This window comes from Corylus avellana, chromosome 4, assembly GCF_965113065.1.
Source record: "Corylus avellana chromosome 4, dhCorAvel1.hap1.2, whole genome shotgun sequence".
Classification (NCBI taxonomy): Eukaryota; Viridiplantae; Streptophyta; class Magnoliopsida; order Fagales; family Betulaceae; genus Corylus; species Corylus avellana.
The window spans coordinates 28,014,731-28,038,770 of NC_142493.1; the positions used below are offsets into that span (position 1 = coordinate 28,014,731).

At 35.2% G+C, this 24,040-nt stretch overlaps 2 protein-coding genes across 3 annotated transcripts; one reads left to right on the forward strand and one right to left on the reverse strand.

Moving 5' to 3' along the window:
- Positions 1–177: 177 nt before the first annotated feature.
- On the reverse strand, positions 178–3,447 carry VAMP726 (vesicle-associated membrane protein 726). 2 transcript variants are annotated; one of them, XM_088515439.1, is made up of 6 exons: positions 3,339–3,447; positions 2,911–3,124; positions 1,399–1,540; positions 1,194–1,314; positions 880–942; positions 178–645 (listed from the first exon to the last, which is right to left on the reverse strand). In XM_088515439.1, the coding sequence occupies exons 2-6, from the start codon at positions 3,098–3,100 to the stop codon at positions 499–501; spliced, it is 663 nt and encodes a 220-aa protein (XP_088371565.1). In that variant the 5' UTR covers positions 3,101–3,124; positions 3,339–3,447; the 3' UTR covers positions 178–498. The 2 variants fall into 2 exon arrangements, with proteins under 2 accessions (XP_088371565.1, XP_088371564.1); XM_088515438.1 differs by lacking the exon at positions 3,339–3,447 and having other exon boundaries at positions 2,911–3,193.
- Positions 3,448–5,704: 2,257 nt separating this feature from the next.
- Positions 5,705–23,299, forward strand: CTF18 (P-loop containing nucleoside triphosphate hydrolases superfamily protein). Its single transcript, XM_059589918.2, has 23 exons — positions 5,705–6,355; positions 8,851–8,912; positions 9,832–9,969; positions 10,106–10,429; positions 11,950–12,036; positions 12,686–12,787; positions 12,870–12,935; positions 13,663–13,773; positions 13,856–13,917; positions 15,048–15,092; positions 15,941–16,014; positions 16,215–16,282; positions 16,732–16,800; positions 16,907–17,007; positions 17,095–17,176; positions 17,313–17,391; positions 17,479–17,566; positions 17,647–17,800; positions 19,571–19,762; positions 19,852–19,911; positions 20,637–20,935; positions 21,876–21,978; positions 23,094–23,299. Exons 1-23 carry the CDS (start codon positions 5,836–5,838, stop codon positions 23,145–23,147), a joined length of 2,940 nt encoding a protein of 979 aa, XP_059445901.2. The 5' UTR covers positions 5,705–5,835; the 3' UTR covers positions 23,148–23,299.
- Positions 23,300–24,040: the final 741 nt, after the last annotated feature.

Consider the following 24,040-nt stretch of genomic DNA (forward strand, 5'->3'; position numbering starts at 1 on the left):
TCACATTCCTGGGAATTCCCAGACATCACATTCTTGAGAATGTGAATGTTGGGACAATGTTAGATGCCACGAACCAAGCGCCAAATTAACGTAATAGTAAGATTGTGTTGGTTTACTTGAAAGAACACATCCAACCCCACTGCCCATCTCCAAAACATCTAAGGAAGAAATTATACAAAGAAAAATGATGTGACAGATTGATAGCATTCCAAAAGGACATAGTAATATGCAGACAAGTATTCCCCATTACATCTTAAACAAAAAAATCCACAACATAGAACATATAGAAAAAATTATCTACTAGCATTAGCTGAAGCACATCAACTATACAAGCAATCCAGAATACAAATGCTCCCCAAACCTATAAAGCTAGCAGACGGGGACAGGTATAACCTAAAAGATCAAAAACCCAAGGGAAAGGATCTGCAAGGTGGAAAGGAATCTACCAAGACAATCCAAATCAGCATGGCGGCAGGGAAGTGTCCAGGAAGTTCCAAATCAATTACACTTGAAGCCATGGCAAATAGACAAAACAATGATAAGAATCAAGGCAATGATAATACCCAAAACAATCAATTTGATCTTCATATTCTGGAACCACATCTTTCTTCTCATCTTGGTTCCCTGCTGCCTAAAGTCTTGTGCCTGTAATGTAGAACCAGTATAATTACATCAAAACATATATTCAACAAAGTAATTATCCAACTGTTAGGATCAGGCCATGCAATATCAACAAGTCAGAGAGAGGAGAAAACCTAAACAAAACTGGAAAGAAATAAAGAATGAGAACTAAAGCATACACAGATTCCACAAGAGCATATCTGACTATTAAAATATTTTCCAGTCAATTCATCTATAAAAAGATTTTCCAGTACTAACCTGCGAGCGAAGGTTCTCAGTTTTATCCACCAGCAGTTCAATCTTCTCACCACGGTCAAGAACCTGTGCACAACAGATGAATTTACTTAATCACAACATGAAGCATTTGTTTTATATTAAAAAAAAAAAAATGGAACATAAAAAAGGGAAAGAAGGCAGACGTCAATTTCTTAACATTAATGCCTGATATTTTATACCAATTACCAATAACATAGGTTAACAAAAACATGGATGCAAATGCAGCCTATATCTTCAGTAAAATTTGACTTTCAAATTACATCATAACATTACGAGTGCTACCAGTAGCACCATACCTTCTCAATATTTTCCATCATAACACCCTTGACTTCAGAAACCTGAGCCTTCACTTTTGCAAGCTTGCTTATCTCTTCAGGATGATCCACACAGTACTGCATGTGCTCCTTCAGTTTGGGCCTATAATATGGACCAAAGAGTCAAAATACACTTGGAAGAAACAAAGCCATATCTCTATAAAATGAAAGAAAGGATGATACATACCCAAACTCTTTATTCAGGCCATTGGCAACGGCAGTTGCAGCTTTCCCTCCACCATATCTCTTGTTGAAATCTTCCTTAACTCGCTCCAATAAGGCAATGGGAAGCTGTCTGCCCACAGATTCAACAGCAACTACACAAAAGGCTGCAGCATCCAAAATAAAGTGGCAGGGTAAAAAACAAAATCATACGTGATCCCTGGGGATTAAAACCAACAAAGCATTTAACTTTATTTTGTAGACTGCTTGGATACAATAAAATGATCCAACAATCCTTTCCACATTTTTATTTTAACAAGAAAGGCAGCTGCAACAACTCAAAAAGAAAAAGGAAAAAAAAAAATTTGAAAGAGAGAACATGCAATTTGTTCAGTATTAGCATCATAGATACTAAGTTAGAAATTTTTGTTCACTTTTTTATTTATATACCCAGCAACTCTGACGAGAAGCGAAAGTAGGAAAATCTGCAGCTAATATTATGCAACATCTTACTTTATCCCCTTTTTTATCTTTCAATGAATTCTCAGTGAGAAGTTCTAAAAAGAAGCCACCACATTCATAAAGTCATAGAATCAAAGAAAACAGCAACATTCTGAGAAACATTAAAGCAATTTTGAAACATTCAGATAGGAGCTAAAAATTAAAAGTGTAACCTCCACCCCATACTCTAAAGCGGCTTACAACACACTTCATAATGGTTGGGGGACCACGCCACATAAGCTTTGGGGTGACGTATAGCAGTATTTGACATGAATGCCTACACTCGATAAAGAGGTTTGGTGCATATAGCCTGGTATAATTGATTTCATATGAGTGAGAAATGTGATCATACTCAAATTCTCATAGCATAATAGCAAAAGATAGTACAGTTCCACTCCAAAGGACTAGATCTGCCAACCGGAAGCACTTCCCCTTGTTTTTTCCCTTCTTACCAATCTCAAAAAGCAATACAAAAGGTGAGGAATTAAAACATCATAGGATATCAATGGGAAAAAAATAACCTATTGCTCGAGATTCTAACTGAAGACAGTATTATCTTGGTACTAATATTCAGTTAGGCAATCAATTTAACCCAGCTTCCATAAATGACAAAAATACAAATCTGAATTCCTCTCTTCCTCGATTGTATCTAAGGCCAAACAAAGTATAACTTTACACCTATACGCGATCCTCTCACTTCCACGCCAAAACATTCATCAAAAGATCAACCATATTTCATCCAGAACAAAATCGAAATCTCACAAATCAAGAAACAATTCCACATAATCGATACCTTCATGATTCAAACGCATATAAACTCACACACGTATACATATATGTAAAGAGACATATGCGCGCGTGTGTGTGTGTGTATATAAGGCATAGTAGAACGGTCAAACACACAGATCCTGACCAAAAAAAGTCAACAAAATCGGTGAATCTAAGAAACCGAGATCTAGATCAGAATTAGGTGCTGATGAGAGAGTTGATGAAAAAGAATAACATAAGAGATCAAATACATATAGATGGGACATACTAAAGCCCTCTTCGACGAGGTAATTGAAGGTGTGGCCGTCGCAGTTGTAGGTGAACTTGTTGTTGGAAGCCGGGAGCTTCTGAAGGCATTGGGAGGCGATACCGGTGAAATTTCCAGTGAACTCCGTGTACTCGGCCAGAATCACCGTTCCCCGAGCCACGAAGCTGTAGATCAGAGATTGCTGCCCCATCTCACACCACCGAAAACCTTAACCCTATACCACCAACCAACCAAAACAACAGCTACAAAAGCTTCAGAAACAAAGACAAGAGACGATGGGATCGAAGAACGAAATGCTGGATTTGCACTCTAGGAAATTAATATTTTACGCTAGTTGTATATATAGTAGTATTGATTTACAAATCCATATTTATATTTAGAAAGAGAGAGAGAGAGAAAGAACGAAAAGAGAGAGGTTTACCGCTTACCTTTGAAATAGCGGAACGGGATAGGAGGAAATGCGATTTGTTTGGGCTTGTGGTTATGGGGTCTATTGGACTAAGGTATAATAATATTTTTTGGTAACTGGTAAGGTAGGGAGGAAATGTCACAGATGTGCTAACGCGGTCTTTCTTTTGAATTTTCGTCTTTACAAATGCCAAGTTTGAATCTGACGGCCTCTTTGACCGACCGTACTGGTGTAGGCTATTTGTACGAAATAAGTTATTCACACTTATTTACCATATTTATTTTATATTAATTTATATATATATATATATATATATATATATAAAATTAAGTTCTAGCATATTCACTTTATATATACACACACGCACAGCTATGTAATATATATTGTGTATTGAAATAACAAAATACATGTAAAAACTATATTTAAGTTACACTTAACCCTCTCGAATCTTTGCAAAATTATTTTTATTTTAGTTTTTAAAATATATGTATTTTGAAAATTTTGATATAATTTAACAGAAAAACCTAACCGATGAGTGACATTGCAGAAAAAAAATAAAAGTTCGATACAGTAAATTGAGAGTTTTTAAATTTTTTAGGGTAATTGAAAAGGCGATAGAAGTTCATGGGGATTAAGAGAAATTTCCTCTTCTTGTTATTAGTCATCTAAAAAACTATTAATTGATGGCTATTTTTATGAACTTTCCATCGGTTATAAATAATTCTACTCTATTAGCTTACATGATATATCATGGGCCTCAATATCAATATCAGCACACCAGAAGAATAATGGGCCACAACTCTTAGTATTTCGGCAAGTTTAAGTAGAAGACCTAATCCTAGCTTATAAATAGGCTCTTATACCATTTATAAATCATCTACTCAACTATTAGATATTGGGCATACTTTTATCAAATAAACTAACTTAGGTATCGGAGTGAGACCCGGCGGCACCCCACCGGCGAGTTCTCTTAATGGATAATTGTCTTGTAAGAGCATAAAGATTAAAGATCAATAATACCTCGAAGAATGTGAAGAACATGCAAATCTCACCAATCGGAAATTATTGGACCAAAACATGTCCTAACACCATCAAATTATATGTTCTCTGTTTAATCGTTTTAATAGGATCCTCACAATTTCAACTAAAATCTCATAATAATAAATGACATCTAATAGTCATAAATTTTGATGACCATCCTTAACACAAAAAATATATAATCTATAAATGAGACTTTCAAAATATTATATTTTGATTAAAAATATTAAGTGATATAAGATCAATAAAAAGTTGAGCCACTATATCATATGTATACAATCTTTAGAAGTCATGACTAGTATACACAAAATATAGATATCTATGTATATTATAGTGCATATTATAACAATGCCACACACACACACACACACACACACATATATATATTATGACATGACATCTGCCAACTATTCATCGTGTTGAGTACTCACTCATTGTGTTTCCTCCACGTCTCTCATGATCCCGCACTGTGGCTCCCATGCCCATTAGCCCATTTTTTTTATCTACTGCCATATCCCAACATTCTCTTTCATCTAGTCACCTTCTGTTGCATTTGCATTTTTATATTCAACAAATGACTCCCTTGCTCCCCCTGCACAACTAAATTGGGATAGAGAGAATCCCTCACATGCATTATTGTGCTTCTTCTTAACCATATCTTCATCTTAACCATATCTTCATTGTTATCACCACAAATATAATGAATTCATCAATATTGCACTTACTACACATCTCTTGCACTACCTGCAAAAAATCAGATCCATTGCAAGAGTTTCTTTGAAATTTGTTGTCACACTCCCCCAATCATCCATTGTTGATGGCAAGTCCACAAAATGTGTGCAATAGGACAAGAGAATTCATCTGCATGCAACACATTTTTTTTTCAGTAGGTTATCTTTTGGTAGGAGGTTGTTGATATATATAAATGAAAATAATTTCAAATATTTTGTGTTGGGTTGTTTATTAATATATTATTTTGACAAAAAAAAAAGAGGAGAAAAAGGTGTTATCAAATGAAACCTCTTCTGAAAACGTTGTAGCTGTTCCAAGACTTCTTCTTTTTCATAATTATTAATTAGCACCAGCATAATAGTCAATGACTCAATATATTGGAAGTACTCAAGTACATGTATGTTATTTTCTTCGAGTAATTTTCTAGAATATATTTTTAGGCCATTTACTTGACCTTTCTAGAATGCCTTACTAATTAATATGCAAAGACTTAAGCGGACAAATGAATAGAATAGTATTAGTATCATCTATCTGTTACGTATAGTCTTTGAAATACTCCTACAATTTAAAGAAATTGGAGGACAATTGGCAAGAGGGCAATTTTGGGGATTAAAAGAAATCTTTGCCGCTTCTTTCCCTTCACTTTCCCGCCAAAACCTTCTTACGCCATTGCCATCCTGATCTCCCCCTCTCTCTCTGCGGACGTTTTTCTCACCTACTGTCACTCAACGGACCTCAATCCACCAATGGACAAGGACATGGACATGGACATGCCCCTACCAGAAGAGCTCGAGTTGCTCGAATCCAACTTTCAACTCTACGACGACTACCTAGACCTCGAACCACCGGAACCCTACCCAGAAGAAGAACAAGAAGAAGGCCACCAACCAACGCCGTCTATAGATCCGCCCCTAATCTCCGAAACACATATCAACGGCCACAAGCGTTCGCGATCGGACTGTTCCGACGCCTCGGTCCCCGAAAATGTGTGCCCGTCGGACGAGAAACGTTCCAGATTTGACGACGTGGACCCGAAGTCTGACGAGGACTGGCTCCGGTACTCGCCGCCGCCACGGGAGACCAATCCAGTGGTGGAGGAACGGGAGCGTGTTGTGGAGGAGAAGATCGTGTCGAGGTACGCGTCGCAGATCGACGGCGATTGTATTCCGGTGACTGCGCCGAGCGGCGATAGGGTTTACGCGAAGATATGCAGGGTGGAAAGGGAGGAGCGGTTGAAGAAATTGGACGTGAAAGCGCAGTCGGGTGGTAGGGCTACATTTACTTTGATCGTCATTTTGTAATTAGTCTGTTTGGTTTCCGAGAAAAATGTTGGAAAAAGAGTAAAAAGTAGAATTCTGAATATTAGTAACTTCCAATGGGCTGACAATTTAATTTCTGTATGTCTGTTCTATCAGGGAAATAACTATCATAATTAATCTGAATGGGCAGAAAAAGAAAATTACAATGTGAATGTATGTGGCAAGAAAATGTTTTTGATCGTTAGCACATGCTGAAAATGTAGTGACAGTCATAGATCTTATTATTTTTGATAAAAAAGTGTTAAGTAATAGTCGTAGATCTTATTACACTAAGGCTAATTTGAATTTAATTAATTATTATAAAATAGATAGTTTCTTCAATTATATTGCCCCCTGAATTGAGGCATGCCACATAAGAATTCTATGATTCAAGTTCTTCAGCCTCTGTGGCTTATACTTTATGGCCTTCTTTTTAGGTTTGCTTTGTGTAATTCTACTAGGTTGGTAAACAAGCTTCTAACTTTTGAAGTGCCTCAAATTCTAATTTGCTCACATTGGGAAGTTAGAAGATGCAATAGGTGGTGTCCTCACATTGGTATGAAAAAAGTACTTAATTGTAGTTAAAGCTTAAAAATAGTCACGACTATTAAAGGGTTGGCAGCTTAGGCTCAACTGGGAATTTGGCTTAAGGTGGTCATTACATAGGGGGTGTTATGTGGTTAGAAGAAGATTCTTAGACGAATGTGAAGTGGGTTTCTTCGAAGAGCTAGTTTGATAGATTTTGAGATTGAAAGATGTGTGTTGAAACATATAGATGGTGCCTATTTGCTTTTTTTGGTGTCTTTGGAGAGAGAGAAATAATAGGTGCTTCGAGGATGTGGAGAGGTCCTTCGAGGACTTTTTATCCTTTTGTTTCCATACTCTGTATCTTTGGACTGTAGCGTTTGTTTTCCCGATTTCGGGTAGCTATGACGACTTCCTTGTACGTTTTTCCCTTTCTAGTTAGGTGTTCCTCCTTGTATACCTCCAGTGTACTTAGGGGCGCCTCACGCTTTTAATAAATCCAGCTACTTACCTATCAAAAAAAAAAAACATTACTTATCAAAAAAAAAAAAGACGTGTGTTGAAACATATAGATGGTGTGGTAATGTTCATTAGGTGAGAGGTTTTATGCTTATAGGATTTATTGAGGGGTTTAAGTTGGGTGGGATTTGGGTTGGTTAGAGTTGTGAAGGTTTGTGAGCGTGTATAATCTATCAAAGATGATTTTGGTTGGAGTTGCCCGTTGATGTAGGCATGGAGTTGGCTGAAACACATTAAAATCTTGTTTCCAGTGTGGATTAATTTTTTTTTCGCGGCTACCCCAGTAGGCAATGATAACTTTTAATTCTCATGTTAGCTCCATCTATAGTCATGTAAAAGCTCTGATGGGATGCGATTGTGCTTGCATGGGTTGATTACCATAGTAAAGCAAGGAGACTCCCATTTTAGCTCTGTTAAAGGCTCTAATAGTTAGCAACGAACTTGCTGGTGATGCAACTTAAGGATTTAGCTTAAATGTCTCAACATGCTATGTTGAGCCCTTATAAAGAGAATCCCCAGGTGTTAACTCTCAACTCTCACAAGCCAAATCCCCATAGTGACATCAGAGCCAATGATCTGATATATTAAGTGTTTAATGTAACTGCACTTGGTTGTTGATGGTTCCCATGGTAGAGCAATGGTTCCTCCTATGATGGCTCCACCCATGTTTGATAAAGGCTCTAATAGTGATGAATTTATGCAACTATGCAAGTGTGTTGGTGGCTCTTATAGTAGAGTTAGGACATTCTTTGGGTTGGCTCCACTTATGTTTGAGTCAAGATTCTAATGTAGAGTTTTTGGCTTAAGCTGTTGGTTAAGGTGGAGTTTATGATGTTTTTATCAAGCCTTCACAAATAAGTCCATAAGGTGTTAACTCTCACAATTCACAAACCCAAAATCCCAAAACTAGGCTATGGTCTTGATTTTACATGATTGGACTTGGACATGCTTTTAGCCGGAAATTTGACGACATTGAATTTAGGTGTGGTCTTGGGCCTATTTTTTGGCCAGAGCTTTTGCAGGCTCCCATCCATAAATCCTACCAAGTGAATTGAATGTTGAACAGTAAAGCACACTCACTATATGGCTATTTCTGGCACGAGTGTATTACTTTCAATTTCTATCATATTAAGGTGCACTGAACGATGTAAATCATGTCTGTTGTGCTGTCATGTTTGGATTGATACCTACTAATTTGACTTCCACATGCTCTAGAAATGGGACCTATCTTTCAATATTAATCTGACAGATTGTCAGCATATCCTCGCATGTTGGCATGTATAGACCATCCATTACTCTTCGACATCTTTAGAGCACCTGCAATATATACATTTTGAAAATTGTCATCTGTTATAATGTCATGATGCATATGCATTTGTTTCATAGCAGTTAATAGTTGGACATCTATCCAACTTTCAGGTCTTATTTTGGAACCTGTCAGTATTCTATTGCAAAAAGTTGAGCAAGAGGCTTTTTCTAAGGTAAACATCATGATATATAATTTATTCTTAGTTGGGGTGCCAAAGCAATGTCAATGATTTTGAAGAATTATAGTTCATTAGGTCAATGGTGAAATGTAAATTCTTAACTGCCGATCTAAATCCTCTCCATTTCCTTCCTACCTAAAGCATATTTTCGAGTAATTACAAACTTGATATATATTTTCTGTACCATCCTGGTGAACCTTTCTTGAACGAATTGTAACAAAACTTATTGAATGTCAGTTCTCTTTCCTTCCCTATCTTCTCTTTGCTAAGAGGATGTAAGACTGGATTGCATATGAAAGAAATAATTTGGTTCAGGTGAATGTCGTGTTTAAAAAACTCTTTAAAGTTTTGGCCATACTTAGAGGGGCTACAAACTTATCATGGTGATGGATCACTGTCATGCTTTAATAAGTTTCCAGATATGCTTCAATCTATATCATCATGGCACAAATTCATGTTAGACATGATCAAGCATTGTCAATAAGGATGACACACCACCATACTTATCAAAAAAAAAAAAAATAAGGATGACACACCACCTAATCAGCTAAGAGTGTGAGATGCATATCATCTTACCTATGAGGGCCCATCTGAGCAAGTTTACTACATGCTAGTGGCTTGATAGCACTGTGCTGGTCTGTTAGGGTCTTTGAGAACCAAATGGTTTTGGAGATGGGGATCCTTAAGGGGAAAGTCTTCTGTGAATTTATCTCTGACCTGCCCAAACTGTCCTATAAGCAACTAAATTCCTCTCAAAGACACTCCTAACTATGTAAAACTCAGAATAAATTTATAATTCCTTGTGGCATGAGATGGTAAAGGTTAATTGTAAATAGCAGGAATTACGATATTTTTCTTGAATGTACCCTATGCGTTAGAATGCTTCTTGTAACTCATTTTCACGGTGCTGAAGGCCTTACAAGCAAGTTCTGAAGGCCAGAGTGGCATAACCCTTCCTGAAACACCAGTGGTGCATGAACGACTTTGGGTCGATAAATATGCTCCAAGTTCGTTTTCTGAGCTTCTCAGTGATGAACAGACAAATCGTGAGGTAAATATATCATGTGTAATTTTTCTGATAGCTTCTTATAAGTAAAATGTTCCAGAAAGGGATTTATTTATTTTAGGCTGCTGTTTCTTTTGACATCTGTCCCCAGCACTTAACTCTTATAGTTTTCTTGCTGCAGGTTCTCTTATGGTTGAAACAATGGGATTCCTGTGTCTTTGGATCTGAAATTAGGAGTACATGTGACGAGGTTTTGTCGGCTTTGAGACGCCATTCTTCTATTGCTCAACATCAAAAACATTCTGATTCAAATTTTTTGAGGAAGAACAGAGGACCAAGATGGCGTAATGAAAGATTTGAAAATTCAAACAATAACAGAGGACCCAGATGGCGTAATGAAAGATTTGAAAATTCAAACAATTTGGATCATGAAAATAGTAATTCGAAAGGCGTTCAGGACTTGTGGAATAAGAAATCAAGGCTCACTGGCCCGCCAGAACAGAAGGTAGTAATAAAATGGTCTGAAGTATGTTTTTGTTTGGCTGATATATTCCATTTTTTGCCGTTTCTTATACAAAATTGCAGAGGATCCTATAAATGCTTGTTTATTTCTTATGCTGTCAATTTGGCAATGGTAAAACTGCTGATGTCAATGTCTTCGTGGTATAGCTGGTCCTTTTATTGTTGAATTGAAGTTTTCATGTATGCTCTTTATGAGAGATTACTTCACGAAAGAACTTTACCTCGCGTATTTATAGAGCGAAAAAGAGGGGGGTTTACCAACAAATGTGCGGTAGTGTAGAACATAAATTGTCTGTTCAATCTGCATTCGAATAGAACTCTGATATTGGGTTACCATCTCTACAAAAAATCTTTTCCAGTGAAGATTATTATTGAAACCTATGTAGCCATCTAACATGAGTATTTGGGCCACTCATTTGTTGGCCTTAGTATGAGTTACTGTTTATGGTAGGGTATGTGAGAGATGATGAGTTTTACTATATTTCTGATATTTTTTGCCATAAATTAAAGAGCTACTACTAATTTATTTCTAACTCTTCCATTAAGTTGGTCTCTCTCTCTTGGACATCTTTATTTCTTTGAGCATTGTTAAATCCTCAGTGGATAGAGTTTTCCTCCAACCTATTCTATAAAAATGAGAAGCACATGCTTTTTTTAATTACAAGGACAAAGTTGGAATAAATTTTATTCAAAAAGCATATATTATCACATGCTATTTAAAAAACATGTATTTCTCACATGAAAAGTGACATATGTTATTTTTATAGAATAGGTTAGAGGAAATTCCTTCAAACTGATTTGGAAGAAAACTTTGTCCATTACCAGTTATCCCAAAAGCTTAACTTTATAGTAAATGGCAAATTTATAATTTAATTAATATTTTAACACTTCTCTCACGTGTGGGCTCAAAATCCGCCTTAATAAGTGAGGCCCAACGCATGTAATATTTAATTGAAATGATATATGTCACAAGTTCATCTAATCTCTTTTACATGGAAAAATAATGTTATTACTTATTCTTTAATGTTCTTGCTCCATTTTCTATAGTATATCGAGTTTAATTTGCACCAGAGAATGCCTACCATAGATGCTTCACTTGTTTGTAACATCCATTCAACAAGCAAAAGAAAAAAGTAGTATAATTGAGTGTGAATAGGGGATAGGTTCTCACTGGTCCTTTGTTTGACACACATGAAAAATTTGTATTACAGAGGGTGTGTTGGACACATCTCAAACCAACACTCAGCTCTGCACTTAAGTTATCCTGGTTGATCTGGCCTCTGCACTTCTTATTTCTGCTATAAGTTTGAATGTCCATTTGCTTTCTCTGGATTCTTTAGCCATTGACAAGTTTATTCATAATAGTAACTGTGCTGTCATGATTTCCATTATTCTCATGTGTTTGCATGTATGTAGTGGTTTAAGAATTTTTTGAATATACCAATTGTTGTCAACTTTACATGCTGAAAACCAGATAGAAACTGACTTTTATGACCATTGCAGCTCCTTTTACTTTGTGGTCCCCCTGGACTTGGAAAGACTACACTTGCACATATAGCTGCTAAGCATTGTGGATATCATGTGGTGGAGGTTTAGTTCTTACCTTCTACTAATGCACACCTATGCAATTATGGGTACTTTGGCCACAATATGTTTTGTTTATAATTATTGAGATAAGTGACATCATCTTCCTGCCATTATGAATTTAAGATCTTTTGCTATGTAACATTTGCCGTTACTTGTAATTGTTTTAACAAAAATATTAGGATTTTACAGTTGATATCGATCCTAAAATAGGCATGTCAGACTTCATTGTTTTAAGCATTTTAGATTACATCTCAACATTTTTCTCTGATATGGAATCAAATATTAGGTTTACAAATTTATTTCCCATCATACTACCATGCAATTTGCATTGTCCTCCCTAAACTTCCTTACTTCTATAAAAACCCTTAAATTTTTTTTTTTTTTTAAAAAAAACCTATGTCCTACAGCTTGCCGTGGGTCGTGCCTAACCCACGGTCGACTGTGTTTTTTTTTTTTCCTGAACATTTTGCTTTTCTTTTTTTTATCGTTATTATTATTTTTTTTTAGTTTTCTTTTCCTGATTTTTTTGCCTTTTTTCTTTAAAAAATAATATATATATATATATATATATTTTCCTCCTTTAAAAAAAAAAAAATTGTTTCCACTCTCTCTCTCTTCTTTTAATGTTCTATAAGAGTTTGGTGCTGTGTAGGTTAATGCTAGTGATGACCGGTCATCATCAACAATCGAAGCTAAAATTCTTGATGTGGTCCAGATGAATTCTGTCATGGCCGACTCAAGGCCAAAGTGTTTGGTTGGTGTTTATTTTCCAATATTTCTATACTTGATTATATCACTATAGCTTCTGATGATAAATTTGACTTTGATTTCTATAGGTGATTGATGAAATAGATGGAGCCCTTGGTGATGGCAAGGGTGCTGTGGAAGTTCTTTTAAAGATGGTAATTTATATGGTTTCCTATCATTAGAGCCCTTTTCTTTTCAGAAATGTGTACTAGGACTATGTATTAGTTTGCTTGGTCATTTCTAAATAATGTTCCCCATCTTCTCTCATTTCTCTTTTCTAATAAACATGTTGGTATTTTGTTTCTCTTTTGTATAATAATGAAATTACTGGTTTGTACTTCGTTCACCATTGCCAACATATCTAAGAACAAAAGGAAAACTTATTTTTGTATTGCTTGACCACCATTACAACATTGTATGGTGCGAACAAAGTCAGGCATGAACAAATTGTACCTTTATGTCACATACCTAAAAACTGTTCTATGTAAAGCTATTAGTTAAGAAAATATTAATTTATCTTATCAGCTTATGCTCTTAAGTTAGGTTGTCAGGATTTGGATGCAGGATTCAATGAGTTTAGCAACTAAGTCCTGTTTATCCATTTTGATTAAAGTTCCTTATTAAAATTTATTTTTCTTCTTTTCAATTTCATGAGTGTTAGGACCTCAGATTGTTAAAATCAGGGTTGAATGTAGGATCTGGAACTGCATCACAGTTGTAAATGATACATTTAGACATTAATTTCCTTTTAACTTGGTCTTTTCAACTGGGCTCTTTCTTATCATGGGACTGAGCACCTTACAAATTAGACCATGCTGGTTCATTTACTTGTCTTGCATTATTTCTTTATTCTCCAATCTAAATTGCATATTGTTTGAGTAGGTGTCTGCTGAGAAGAAGTCTGATATGGGGAAGGAAAACATTGCTAAAGAAGAACAATTAGGAAAGAAATCCTCAAAGAAGGGGCGTAAAACTGCTTCACTGTCAAGACCTGTGAGTTTGAGATAGTCATAGATTCTTACATCGTTTGCTAAATGTTTGTCAGAAATATCATCATATTGGGCTTTCTTCGTAGGTGATTTGCATATGTAATGACCCATATGCACCTGCCCTGAGAACATTGCGTCAAGTAGCAAAGTAAGTTTCTGTTGCTATTAATTAGAATGTTATGCACAACAAGTTTACTTGCCATTGTTTGCAAACATTTGCTTTCTTTGGTCTAATACATTAATCAAATTCTCAAATAGAACATGCAAGTTGCTCTATATTTTGTAGCATCATTTATAGGTAGATGTTTAAGATATAAGGGTATGAGCAATGTTGATAAAATCTTGGGGTTTATCAGAAACACACAGGATTAAAGAAGAGAAGGAAGAAAGAGTTAATGAGAGGTTGGGTCATCTTAATTGAGTATTTTTTCCCCTAATTGCATCTATTTTTGTAGAATATCCACAATTAAAGTTAAATATAAAAACCATACTTAATTTTATCCCCAGTGATCTTTATATGAGTTGCAGCCTGAGGCTGTTAGCCAGCTCTATTGAAATTGTGAAACTTATTTGACTATATCTGCAGTTATTCACTAAAAGCTTCCTTGAGTGTTTATGCGATCAATTTGGCACTGCCTCCTATTATGTTAAATATTTCAAATCCTTTCACTTGTTTGTTAGTTAATTTGATATTTCGTTTGAGTATTTAATGATCTAGGTTGTATATTGTGTGGAAACTATTTTGGTGAACTATGGTTATAGGTGTAAGGAAAGCTCTTAGTTGCAGGTTCCTTTTGTAGTTCTAGTTTTCGATTAGCACTAGGCAAGGTTCAAAGTGTTCCATTATATTCCTAATTTTTTCATAAGGTTGGGTAAACTTTTTCGAGATTTGAATATGGTTTTAGTTGATTGATAATCTATTTAAAACAGAGGTAATGTTTTTGTTGGTACAAATATTTAAGCTTGATATTTTACCTGATCAATTCATTCTAGGTCTCTCTCTCTCTCTCTCTCTCTTCAATTCTAATAGGAATAGTATCAATATCGACTAGTTCTAAATGATGCCATGATTTGGTTTTAATACTTGTGCTTAGTGTTGTGCATATTTGTTATGCTTTTCTTGGACAGTATGTTGTTCCATCTGTGCATGATACTAAAATTATACTGTTCCACTTACCTAATACTAAAATGGGACTTCAATAAAAAGGTTATCATATATTTGGAGTTTTTAAGTGTTTAAGATTATTTTCCTGATGGCGTTTACTTGCTTTCTTACAGGGTTCATGTATTTGTTCAGCCAACAGTTAGTCGTGTAGCAAGCAGGTGATGATCTACCTAAATCATTGTTTGCTGTGGTACTGTGATATCACCTGTATACTTTATGGCTTTCTTACTTAATATTTACCACCCTTAAGTAGGCTTAAACCTAACCAATTAGGATTGGCTACATGAATCCTGTTTTGCCATTTAACACCATCTAAGGCCATTTATCTGTTTTGATGCTCATGTCACGTTCTTTCTCACCACTTCTATCTGTGTTTTGTTTTGTTTTTTTTTTTTAAATCTCCCCTTAGTCTGTTTTATTCATTAAATTTGAACCAAATCACCTTTTCACATTGATGCATTTGTATTTGTTGCACATGACTAAACCATCTTCAGTGGCTTTCCCTCATCTTATCTCTGATTGGTACCACCATAACTTTTGTACAACTATCTACATTTTTTATCGTAACAGCTCTAGTTCAACTATACTCACTTTATGATTATGTTTCTTAATTGGCTAATAATTTATATTTTAAGAGTCCAATGATTTTATGACACCTCTAATGATTTTGTGCCTTAACCTTTTTGGATTCTATATTTTGTGTACTGAAGAGTGAGGGTTACCATCTTTAGATAAAAATAATTAGAATAACTAACTTATGTTTAGTTTTGCTAGGTTTGTATTTTTCACTGTTAACTACGTATTTGGATTTATTATATGAATCATGTTACTTCATGTATTGACCACTAATTTGAGAGATTTTTTTCATATTGCATTTAAAACTCTTTTGCCATATTAGAACCTCTTAGTACCAAAACATGTCTGATGACACTTTTGATTCTGTTTGACAAGTGTCATGTCTTTTTCTTCTTAGATTTATGAACATTTTCTAATATGAATATTATAGGCTCAAATATATATGTAACATGGAGGGAATGAAAACGAGTTCAATTGCACTTACTGCACTTGCAGAATACACGGGTGAGTCATATCTCCTTTTTTTTTTTTCCCCTTTTTGAGAGTCCAAATTATCCTATTTGATCAATCAAGATGTTCATAGTGCCAAAAAGTACAATACCACTTTTTGATGACAGATATGCTTGATGTATTTTTGTCTTTCCCCAGTTTGAGTTCGAAGTTCTATCCCTAACATTTCCAGCATTCTTATTTTCATCTAACAGAATGTGATATACGCTCATGCTTGAATACTCTTCAGTTCCTCAACAAAAGGAACAAAACCCTCAGTGCGGTAAGAACTTAATATGGTCTTGCTCCTTTAATACTTGTCTGCCATGGTAAAAATAAAGGGTTTGGCTAGACTTTCCCTTTTAAAAAAAAGGGAAACTATACTTACTCCCCTCAAGCTACCATTCAATTTGTAATGCCCCCCTAAACTTTCAATTTTTGTAATGCACCATGCTTAACTACCAAAGGGGGGAGGGGGGGGGGGGGTTTGCAATGTCTCCCTTTGCGACGCAACCTAAAAGTACAAATATCCCTGGGATAAGATAATTTTTTTTAAAAAAAAACAAATTTCAGAAAAAATGAAAAAACACAATTTCTGAAGAACACAAGTGCCAAAAAAATGTGCTGAATGATGAGAATTAGTTATAGCGGAGTTTTTAGAATGTAAGAGCATTTTGGTTTTTAGCTAGCTAATACTGTTTCATTTTACTAGCATGTTTCACTGTCTTTCAGTTGGAAATCAGTTCTCAAGTAGTTGGTCGAAAGGACATGTCAAAAAGTGCTTTTGATGTATGGAAGGAGGTAATTCAGAGAAGTAAATTCATAACATGTTTTGTAGCTACTTATCATTCATTCCTTTTTTTTTTTATTTTATTTTATTTTAATTTGTGGTTGCTACTATATTTAGATTTTCCAAAGGAGAAAAAAGAAGCGGGAAATAAAATCTGATAATAATTCCAGCAGTATGCCCAATGAGTTTGACATTTTGCACTCCCTCATATCTAACCGGTATGTAGCAAGTTCCTGTCAACCTTATTTTTTATATTATGATTTAAAACGTAAACCATCTTGCTTAAGTGATCTATGGATATGCAGTGGTGACTATGATTTGATATTGGATGGGATCCATGAAAACATTTTGCATCTCCAATATCATGATCCAGTGATGCAAAAGACTGTAAGCCTCACTTACTAATTATTGATGGTTATTTGATATGTCTGTATTGAATAGTCGGCTTTTACTGAATCTGTTGTTACAACAAGACATGGCTTTTTGTACTTGATGGTTACTTACTTTGATATGTTATTTGAAGGTCAAGTGCTTAAATAGCCTTGGTGTTTCTGATCTGATGCACCAATATATCTTGCGTACACAGAAGATGTCTCTTTATGGTAAAGACATTTAGCATCTGTCATTTGTTGATTCCACTATGATAATTTCAATTATATATTTGTTACCCCATTCTCTCTTTGCTGCAGTTTATTTGCCTCCTAGTGCAATCACTGTACATCATTTAGTAGCCCAAGTTCAAAGACCAAACATTGAATGGCCTAAGTCATATCAAAGGTCTCTCTATCTTACTGCAACCTGATTTGAGATGTCAAGTCTTTACCATTTCTTACTATTGCATCTCTACGAACCTTCAGATCCCGAACAATGTGGCTGGAAAAGATGGAGACTTTAAGGTCTTGGCACTACAAAATTCCACCATATATTTCAAGGCATCTCTCAACTAAGTCTTTTGTAGAAGACTTGATTTCTCCATTATTGCATATTCTGTCACCACCAACTCTACGACCGGTAACATGCCCACGTCTTTTTTATGTCTTCCTTTCCACTTCTTTTCCTGTCCATATATAATGTTTGCGATTAGTTATCACTTGCATCTACTAGAAAGCAGATAAATTCTCCACTACTTATTATTATCTCTTGGTTCAATAATTGTTTACAACCATGATGGTTGTATTAATAATAGGAATTAGCACAATATGATTTGAAGAAAATCATGAAGTGAAAGAAATTAAGAGGGAATAAAGAGAGAGAAACACATAGAATTACGTGGTTCGGTCTATGACTACATCCACAGGTTAAAGTCCTAAGGGTTACATTAAGCTCTCATATCTTGATAAACTTTACCATACCAATGATCTCTATTTATAGGGAAACAGTGGTAGGTGAATACAATACAAATAAAGTAATCAAATCACAATCACAATTATATGGAGAATAATCCCAATATAGGAAACATATTCTAACATGATTCACTTTCACAAAACTTATGTATTGAGTTTTCTGAGAAAGTTCTATATATTTAGCCTTTTTTGTTTGCGCTTAACAGTTATATTACATTTTTTTTAACTGAATGTCTGACATGTGCTTTGAGTTGAAGATTTATAATTAAGATTCAATTATTGTCAAACCTAGTTAGCTTTAGTGCAGAGAAAGGTGTAGCAGAAAAACAACATTTGACTTGACTATGATCTGATGTATTCAATTAGATGCAGACATCTGGAAGGCATGCACCTTCCTAAAGTGCCACCTCCATGTTGGAATGACAATGGTGTGTTTTGAAGAGGGTAATCCCTTTCACTGACCCCTCTACAAATCAAAAGTAGCCTCTTGGAACTCTCTGTACCCTAATTTACTGTGGGCACCTGAAGGGAACAGCCATACATGAAAGTTATATCTGATTTTGTAAATCAAGGACGGACAGTACCTTACTTTTTGTAAATTATACTACATTTGAGAATCATATTAGGTGTAGCCTTCTGTAGACCACACAATGTTGGCTGCTTTCCTTTGAAGGGGTGAAGGCAGTAGCTTTATAGATGGCCAAAGCTGCCTCTCTTCTTGTTTCCAACTGATGTAGAACTTGTCCCTCTTTGCAAAATGCACTCCATCTTTTGAACAAACTTCACCGTTGTGGAAAAAAAGTAGTGCACAAAGGAAGCAAACCCATATCTGAAGATCCTTATACTCACATATGGTTTATTTGATTTGTTTTCCCAGCTGAGTGTAAACATGTCCATGGATTGTCTTTTCAATCATATGATACACCTATATCTTTTTCTGTGATAATTTCTTACTATTGATTACACCACAAAGTTGTTTTATCATAATGGTGTTAAGAAAAACTAGGTTATTTTGTACAATGCATCTTTTTGCATATTCTTTTGTGTTTTAATCTTTACAAAATGGGAACTGGGCAGAGGGCAGGGAGAGCCTGAGAGGTAACCTAGTAAACATTATACTCTTCTTAGTCAATATAACATGTATGTCTTGCATGTTTTTTTTTCTTCCCCTTTATTTCCTTGCTCCTATCTGTGTTTCCTTTTAATATTTTTCCCCTTTTTAATAAATATGAATTGGAGGACCATTTTTTGTTTTCTACTTATTCTTAAACAGTTTAACATGCATTTCTCTCACAAAAAGGCATGATAAACTGTTGAATTATTCTTTCATAATTGTTACTTTGTATTAACTTGATAACCACCTATTTTTCTGCATGAGTGCATGCTTGTCTTATATATCTTTCCTAAGGTTTCTCATATGGTCTGACGTCCCTCTCAGGTGGCATTACAATTACTGTCAGAAAGAGAGAAGAATGATCTGGCTCAGCTGGTTAGCACAATGGTATCCTACTCTATAACATATAAGACCGTTAAATCTGAGCCTCTGCCCAATAACCCAAGACATGAAGCAGTCTCAGATACCTCATCACTTTCCTTTAATCCTCCAATTAACGACTTTATTAACTTCAAGGTTTGAGTTGATTACAATTTGTTGCGTGTTATATGTTTCTTAATTTTTTATAATTCTAGTCTGAATATTTTTTTCTAACAATTAAACAGGACTATAGTTCTGGTCATTGTGTACTAGCTTTAGCTATGAAGCAGGTGTTGTTGCACGAGGTGAGTCATGCATACTCTTGAAAGTTAGTTGACTGCTCATTAATATTTTAAGTAAAATTTGTTGTGCTTAATGGCTTCATTCAATTGCTTAATTACAATTGGTTGAATCTCCCTTGGCTTGGAAAACAAGGGAACTATTATGGTCCTTAAGATTAAAGTATAGAAATCATTGTACTTTGATTATCTAGATTTGTGCCCAGCAATTGAAGGACCATAAACTTTGAGGTAGCTTTCTTCATAAAGGCTGTGGAAAATCCTTTTGGCCGTTCTTGTGTTGAGGTGTATGTAGAAGAATTTCCTCCCCCCAGACGGGTGGCACTCTCTGGTACTGTGTTTTTCCAGTGATGTACTTACCAAAGGCATTAGTTCTAAGGCCAGGGAACTGTTTGAGTTATACACCAAGGAGTTTGAGCTTTTATAGGCTGTACCTAGGTGCATCTCATGTGAGGCCTATCTAAGGAGTACCTTGAGCCATGAACTTCTTTTGAAACTCCAATAACAAGTATGGGGCTATATATATTAGTCTTGAAACAAATCTGATGTCCTTGTTAGAGTTTTAGTTGCTGTTCTCTAAGCTCTTGAAGAATTGGTCAACTATTTGAAACACAAAAAGTTCACCTCTCTAAAGGTGTTGCCTCATGCAATAAACCAAACTGAAATTCAATGCACTTCTAGCCATTTGCAAACTGAATGTAATCTCATATAATAGAAATTGCGTATTTCAGGTTGAAAAGCAAAAGATCTTACAAGTAAGCATTGGAAGATCCATTCACTCAACAGATGGATGCACCAAGGAAAGGCGGGATTTTGTAGAGGTGGAAGCTAGCAGAGCTCAATCTACAAAAACTGATCATGTACCCGCATGTGTTGGGAAAAACATGAAAAATATGTCACAGTGTAATCCAAGTACCTCCAAAATTTTGTCAAACTTGGGTTCCAGTGAAAGTACGACAGTTGGTGTGAAATTAAAATCTCATGGAGTTGTGAAAAATTCTTTTAGTCGTTCCATAAGTTTCTTTGACAGGTAACCTGTGCTTTTAATTTTTAATTCTATTTGTTATTCTGTTGCTTTGTCTTCCCCACTACTATAAGTCAATAGTTTTTCTATTTTTCCATTTTTTTATTGTATGTGTTGTTATTTTACTTAACTACTATAATCACCACTACTAAAATTTAGTGAGAAATTCGAAATTGAAAAACCTGATTTAGATGGTTAAAAGACATACACCCTATAATCTGTACCATTGCTCTCAACTTGAAACAACAGCTTTTTTAGCCATTGAAAGCTGATGGTGGTAGCTACCTCTGCAACCATGATTAATGAGATGAGCACCATTTTTTGCTAATGAAAACGTAGCTTCTTGCATCCTCATTAAAGGTTTCAGCATCTCTTTTCATGGCATTCACATATATGATTGGATATTGATACGTCTACAATATTCATCTCATGACATAACTTATCTCTTTATTAATATTTATGATCTCTTGGTTGTTAGTCATGGGATTGGTTTGTTCAAATTAATTTAGCACAAACTCATTTGGTCCAGAGAAAAAAAAAATGTTGAGTATTTTGGTTAGGGTGATTTTAATAATTTCCTTTGAGACAGCCTATCTTGAGCCCTTGCCACATCGCTTAAAATTTTCTAGGCAGTTTGTTTTTAATGTTTATCTTGGTACGTTCCGTTTAGCTGTTTAAATCTTTAAATCAAATGTAGACACTAGTCTTTGATTGTTATTCTAGTGCAAGCTCATGTATTGTTTTCAAATGCTTTATGAAATTGCATTCTTCTTTTACTATAGTTTTTATAGTATCTGCAGAGTAATTCATTCTTTCATGAAAGAGAATAGCTCTATTGTATCTAGCATTGGAAAAGATCAATGTCTGGTTAGTATGCAATAATGGATGAGAATCAGAAAAAGGTTGCGAGTTATCTCTTAACATCTCCTGTTCATTTTTAAACCAGGTTTAAGAAGTTGAGTAGTAAAGGTTCTCAGAGTACTGATGTTGCTGTGAAGAATGAAGCAACCTTGAGGGATATGCATCCGCTGCTATTTAAATTTAATGAGGTACATGATTATTGTTAGTACTTGAGTTCCTTTATTTTTTAAATGCAATATGAACATAATGTCATGCTCATATATTCTGACTGTAGAAATACCCGGTGGTGAGTTTGTGTCACATATATTTCACTAGAACTAGACAAGCACTGGTTACACTAAAAAAAGAGTCATGGTTTCCATTATTAGAGTATTAAGGGTATTTACATGTAGATGTAGAGCAAGAAATCACGTTAATTACTCCACTGCACTACAATTGTGTTGATTTTTGATTTTATCACTTGTAGCTGCTTATTACACTTTTCCCCCCTCTAATTAAAGAATTTTCATTGACTCCCTCAGGGTTTATTTTTGTTAAGAAATGGATAAGAAGTCAAGTTTATTCCTTTGCTCAAACAAAGGATCATCTTTATCCTTCTTTAAAATGTGAAATTTCTTTTGGTTGATTAGAATTTTAGATCAAATCCAATTTGGATAAAATTTAAATAAATTAATAAAAATGTATTGCATGGAGTACATGCCTCTTTGTAAAACATGGGTCTATTGAGATTCTAAATGATCTTGGAGATATATATGGGGCTCCGTGGAGGTGTAAGGGAAAGGATATAAAAGGTGTTCAGATGTGATGTGGATTTCGAAAATTAATTGGTGGTGAAGCTGTGCTTGATTGCAGGAATTAACTGGATTGAGTGCAGTAGTGAGGAGGTGAAGGTGGTCGTGGCTTGTGAGTGATAAGAGTAGGAGTGTGGAATGTAGGCAGTTTTCATTGCAAATGCAAGTGTAGAAATTTGGACTGAGCAATTTATCCAAAAAAAAAAAGAAAAAAGAAAGTTGGACTGAGCATGTAGGATATAGGTATAATATTTATCTTCTTACTAAATTTGATAAAGTGAGGGATCCTTCTGCTCCTCAAAACAGTATCATCTCAAGCTGCTTTACAGCTAAAACTATGAAAAGCAAGCACTCATGATGTTGCCCCTTACAGTACTTGTTTTTCTAGTACTGTTGACTTAAACGTGTTATTAGGGATTTACAAGTGACTGCCTTTGAAAAAATTCTTGATTTCTGTGGCTTTGTTAGTAATGAGTAAACTGAACTGGATGCTATTTCCTATTTTCATGCAGGGTTTCACAAATGCTGTTAAAAGGCCTGTTCGAATTCGTGACTTTCTTCTGTGAGGAACCTCGGTTCTTGTAAGCGATATAAAATTGTTCATTTATAATATATATCAATTTCTTTTCTTTGACTACACTCTCCAAAAAATTTCTATAATTGTCCATAACCCAATTTAATATACAATAATATATAGCCTTTGCTTCTATTAATGAGATACTGCTTTACCATCTGCACTATTTCAGATAAATTCACTGGGAGTCTATGAATAAATTAAGTTCCAAAAGTTAATTAAGCCCGCAAACATAAACCTTCCCTATAATTTTTTTCTTGGCTGATGTGGACACCTGTATATAGCAATGGGATGTGGGTTTGAGCATCTCATCCTCAGCCCAACTGTTTACATATTTCATTAATTTGTCCAATAAGCAAGCGATTGGACGGACATGAAATTAGGATTTTTCATAACCAAGCCTTGGGTTTGGTAAAGCCACGGTCCATTGGTTTTCACTTTTCAGATTCTAGGTCATCGGTCGATTATTTTTTAGGATAAACTTTCGGATCTCTTGGTTGGTTTATACTCTGGCCAACGATGGTAGCTTACCCTGTTGATAGCCTCAGCTAAGATTGAGCAGATACCTGGATCTTTATATACCATCAGTTTGCCAACAAACGGCAATAGAATCACCTTCTAGGAAAATGAAGATAGTATATGATCTAGGAAAATGAGATTTACGGGTTTAGAAGACTACAGACCCCTTGACACGTACGTTTGCCAAAAACCCAAATTTCTTTGATATAACCCTCTGAAAAATTTGCAGATTTAGAAGACAACAGATCAAAAGCTTGCCTAACACTACACAAACCTGTATTTTATAACTGGCAACATACGCGTAGAAGGGGGGCTCAGAAAAAAAAAAAAAAAAAAAGACACGCAGAAGGGGAAGAAAAAAGGAAC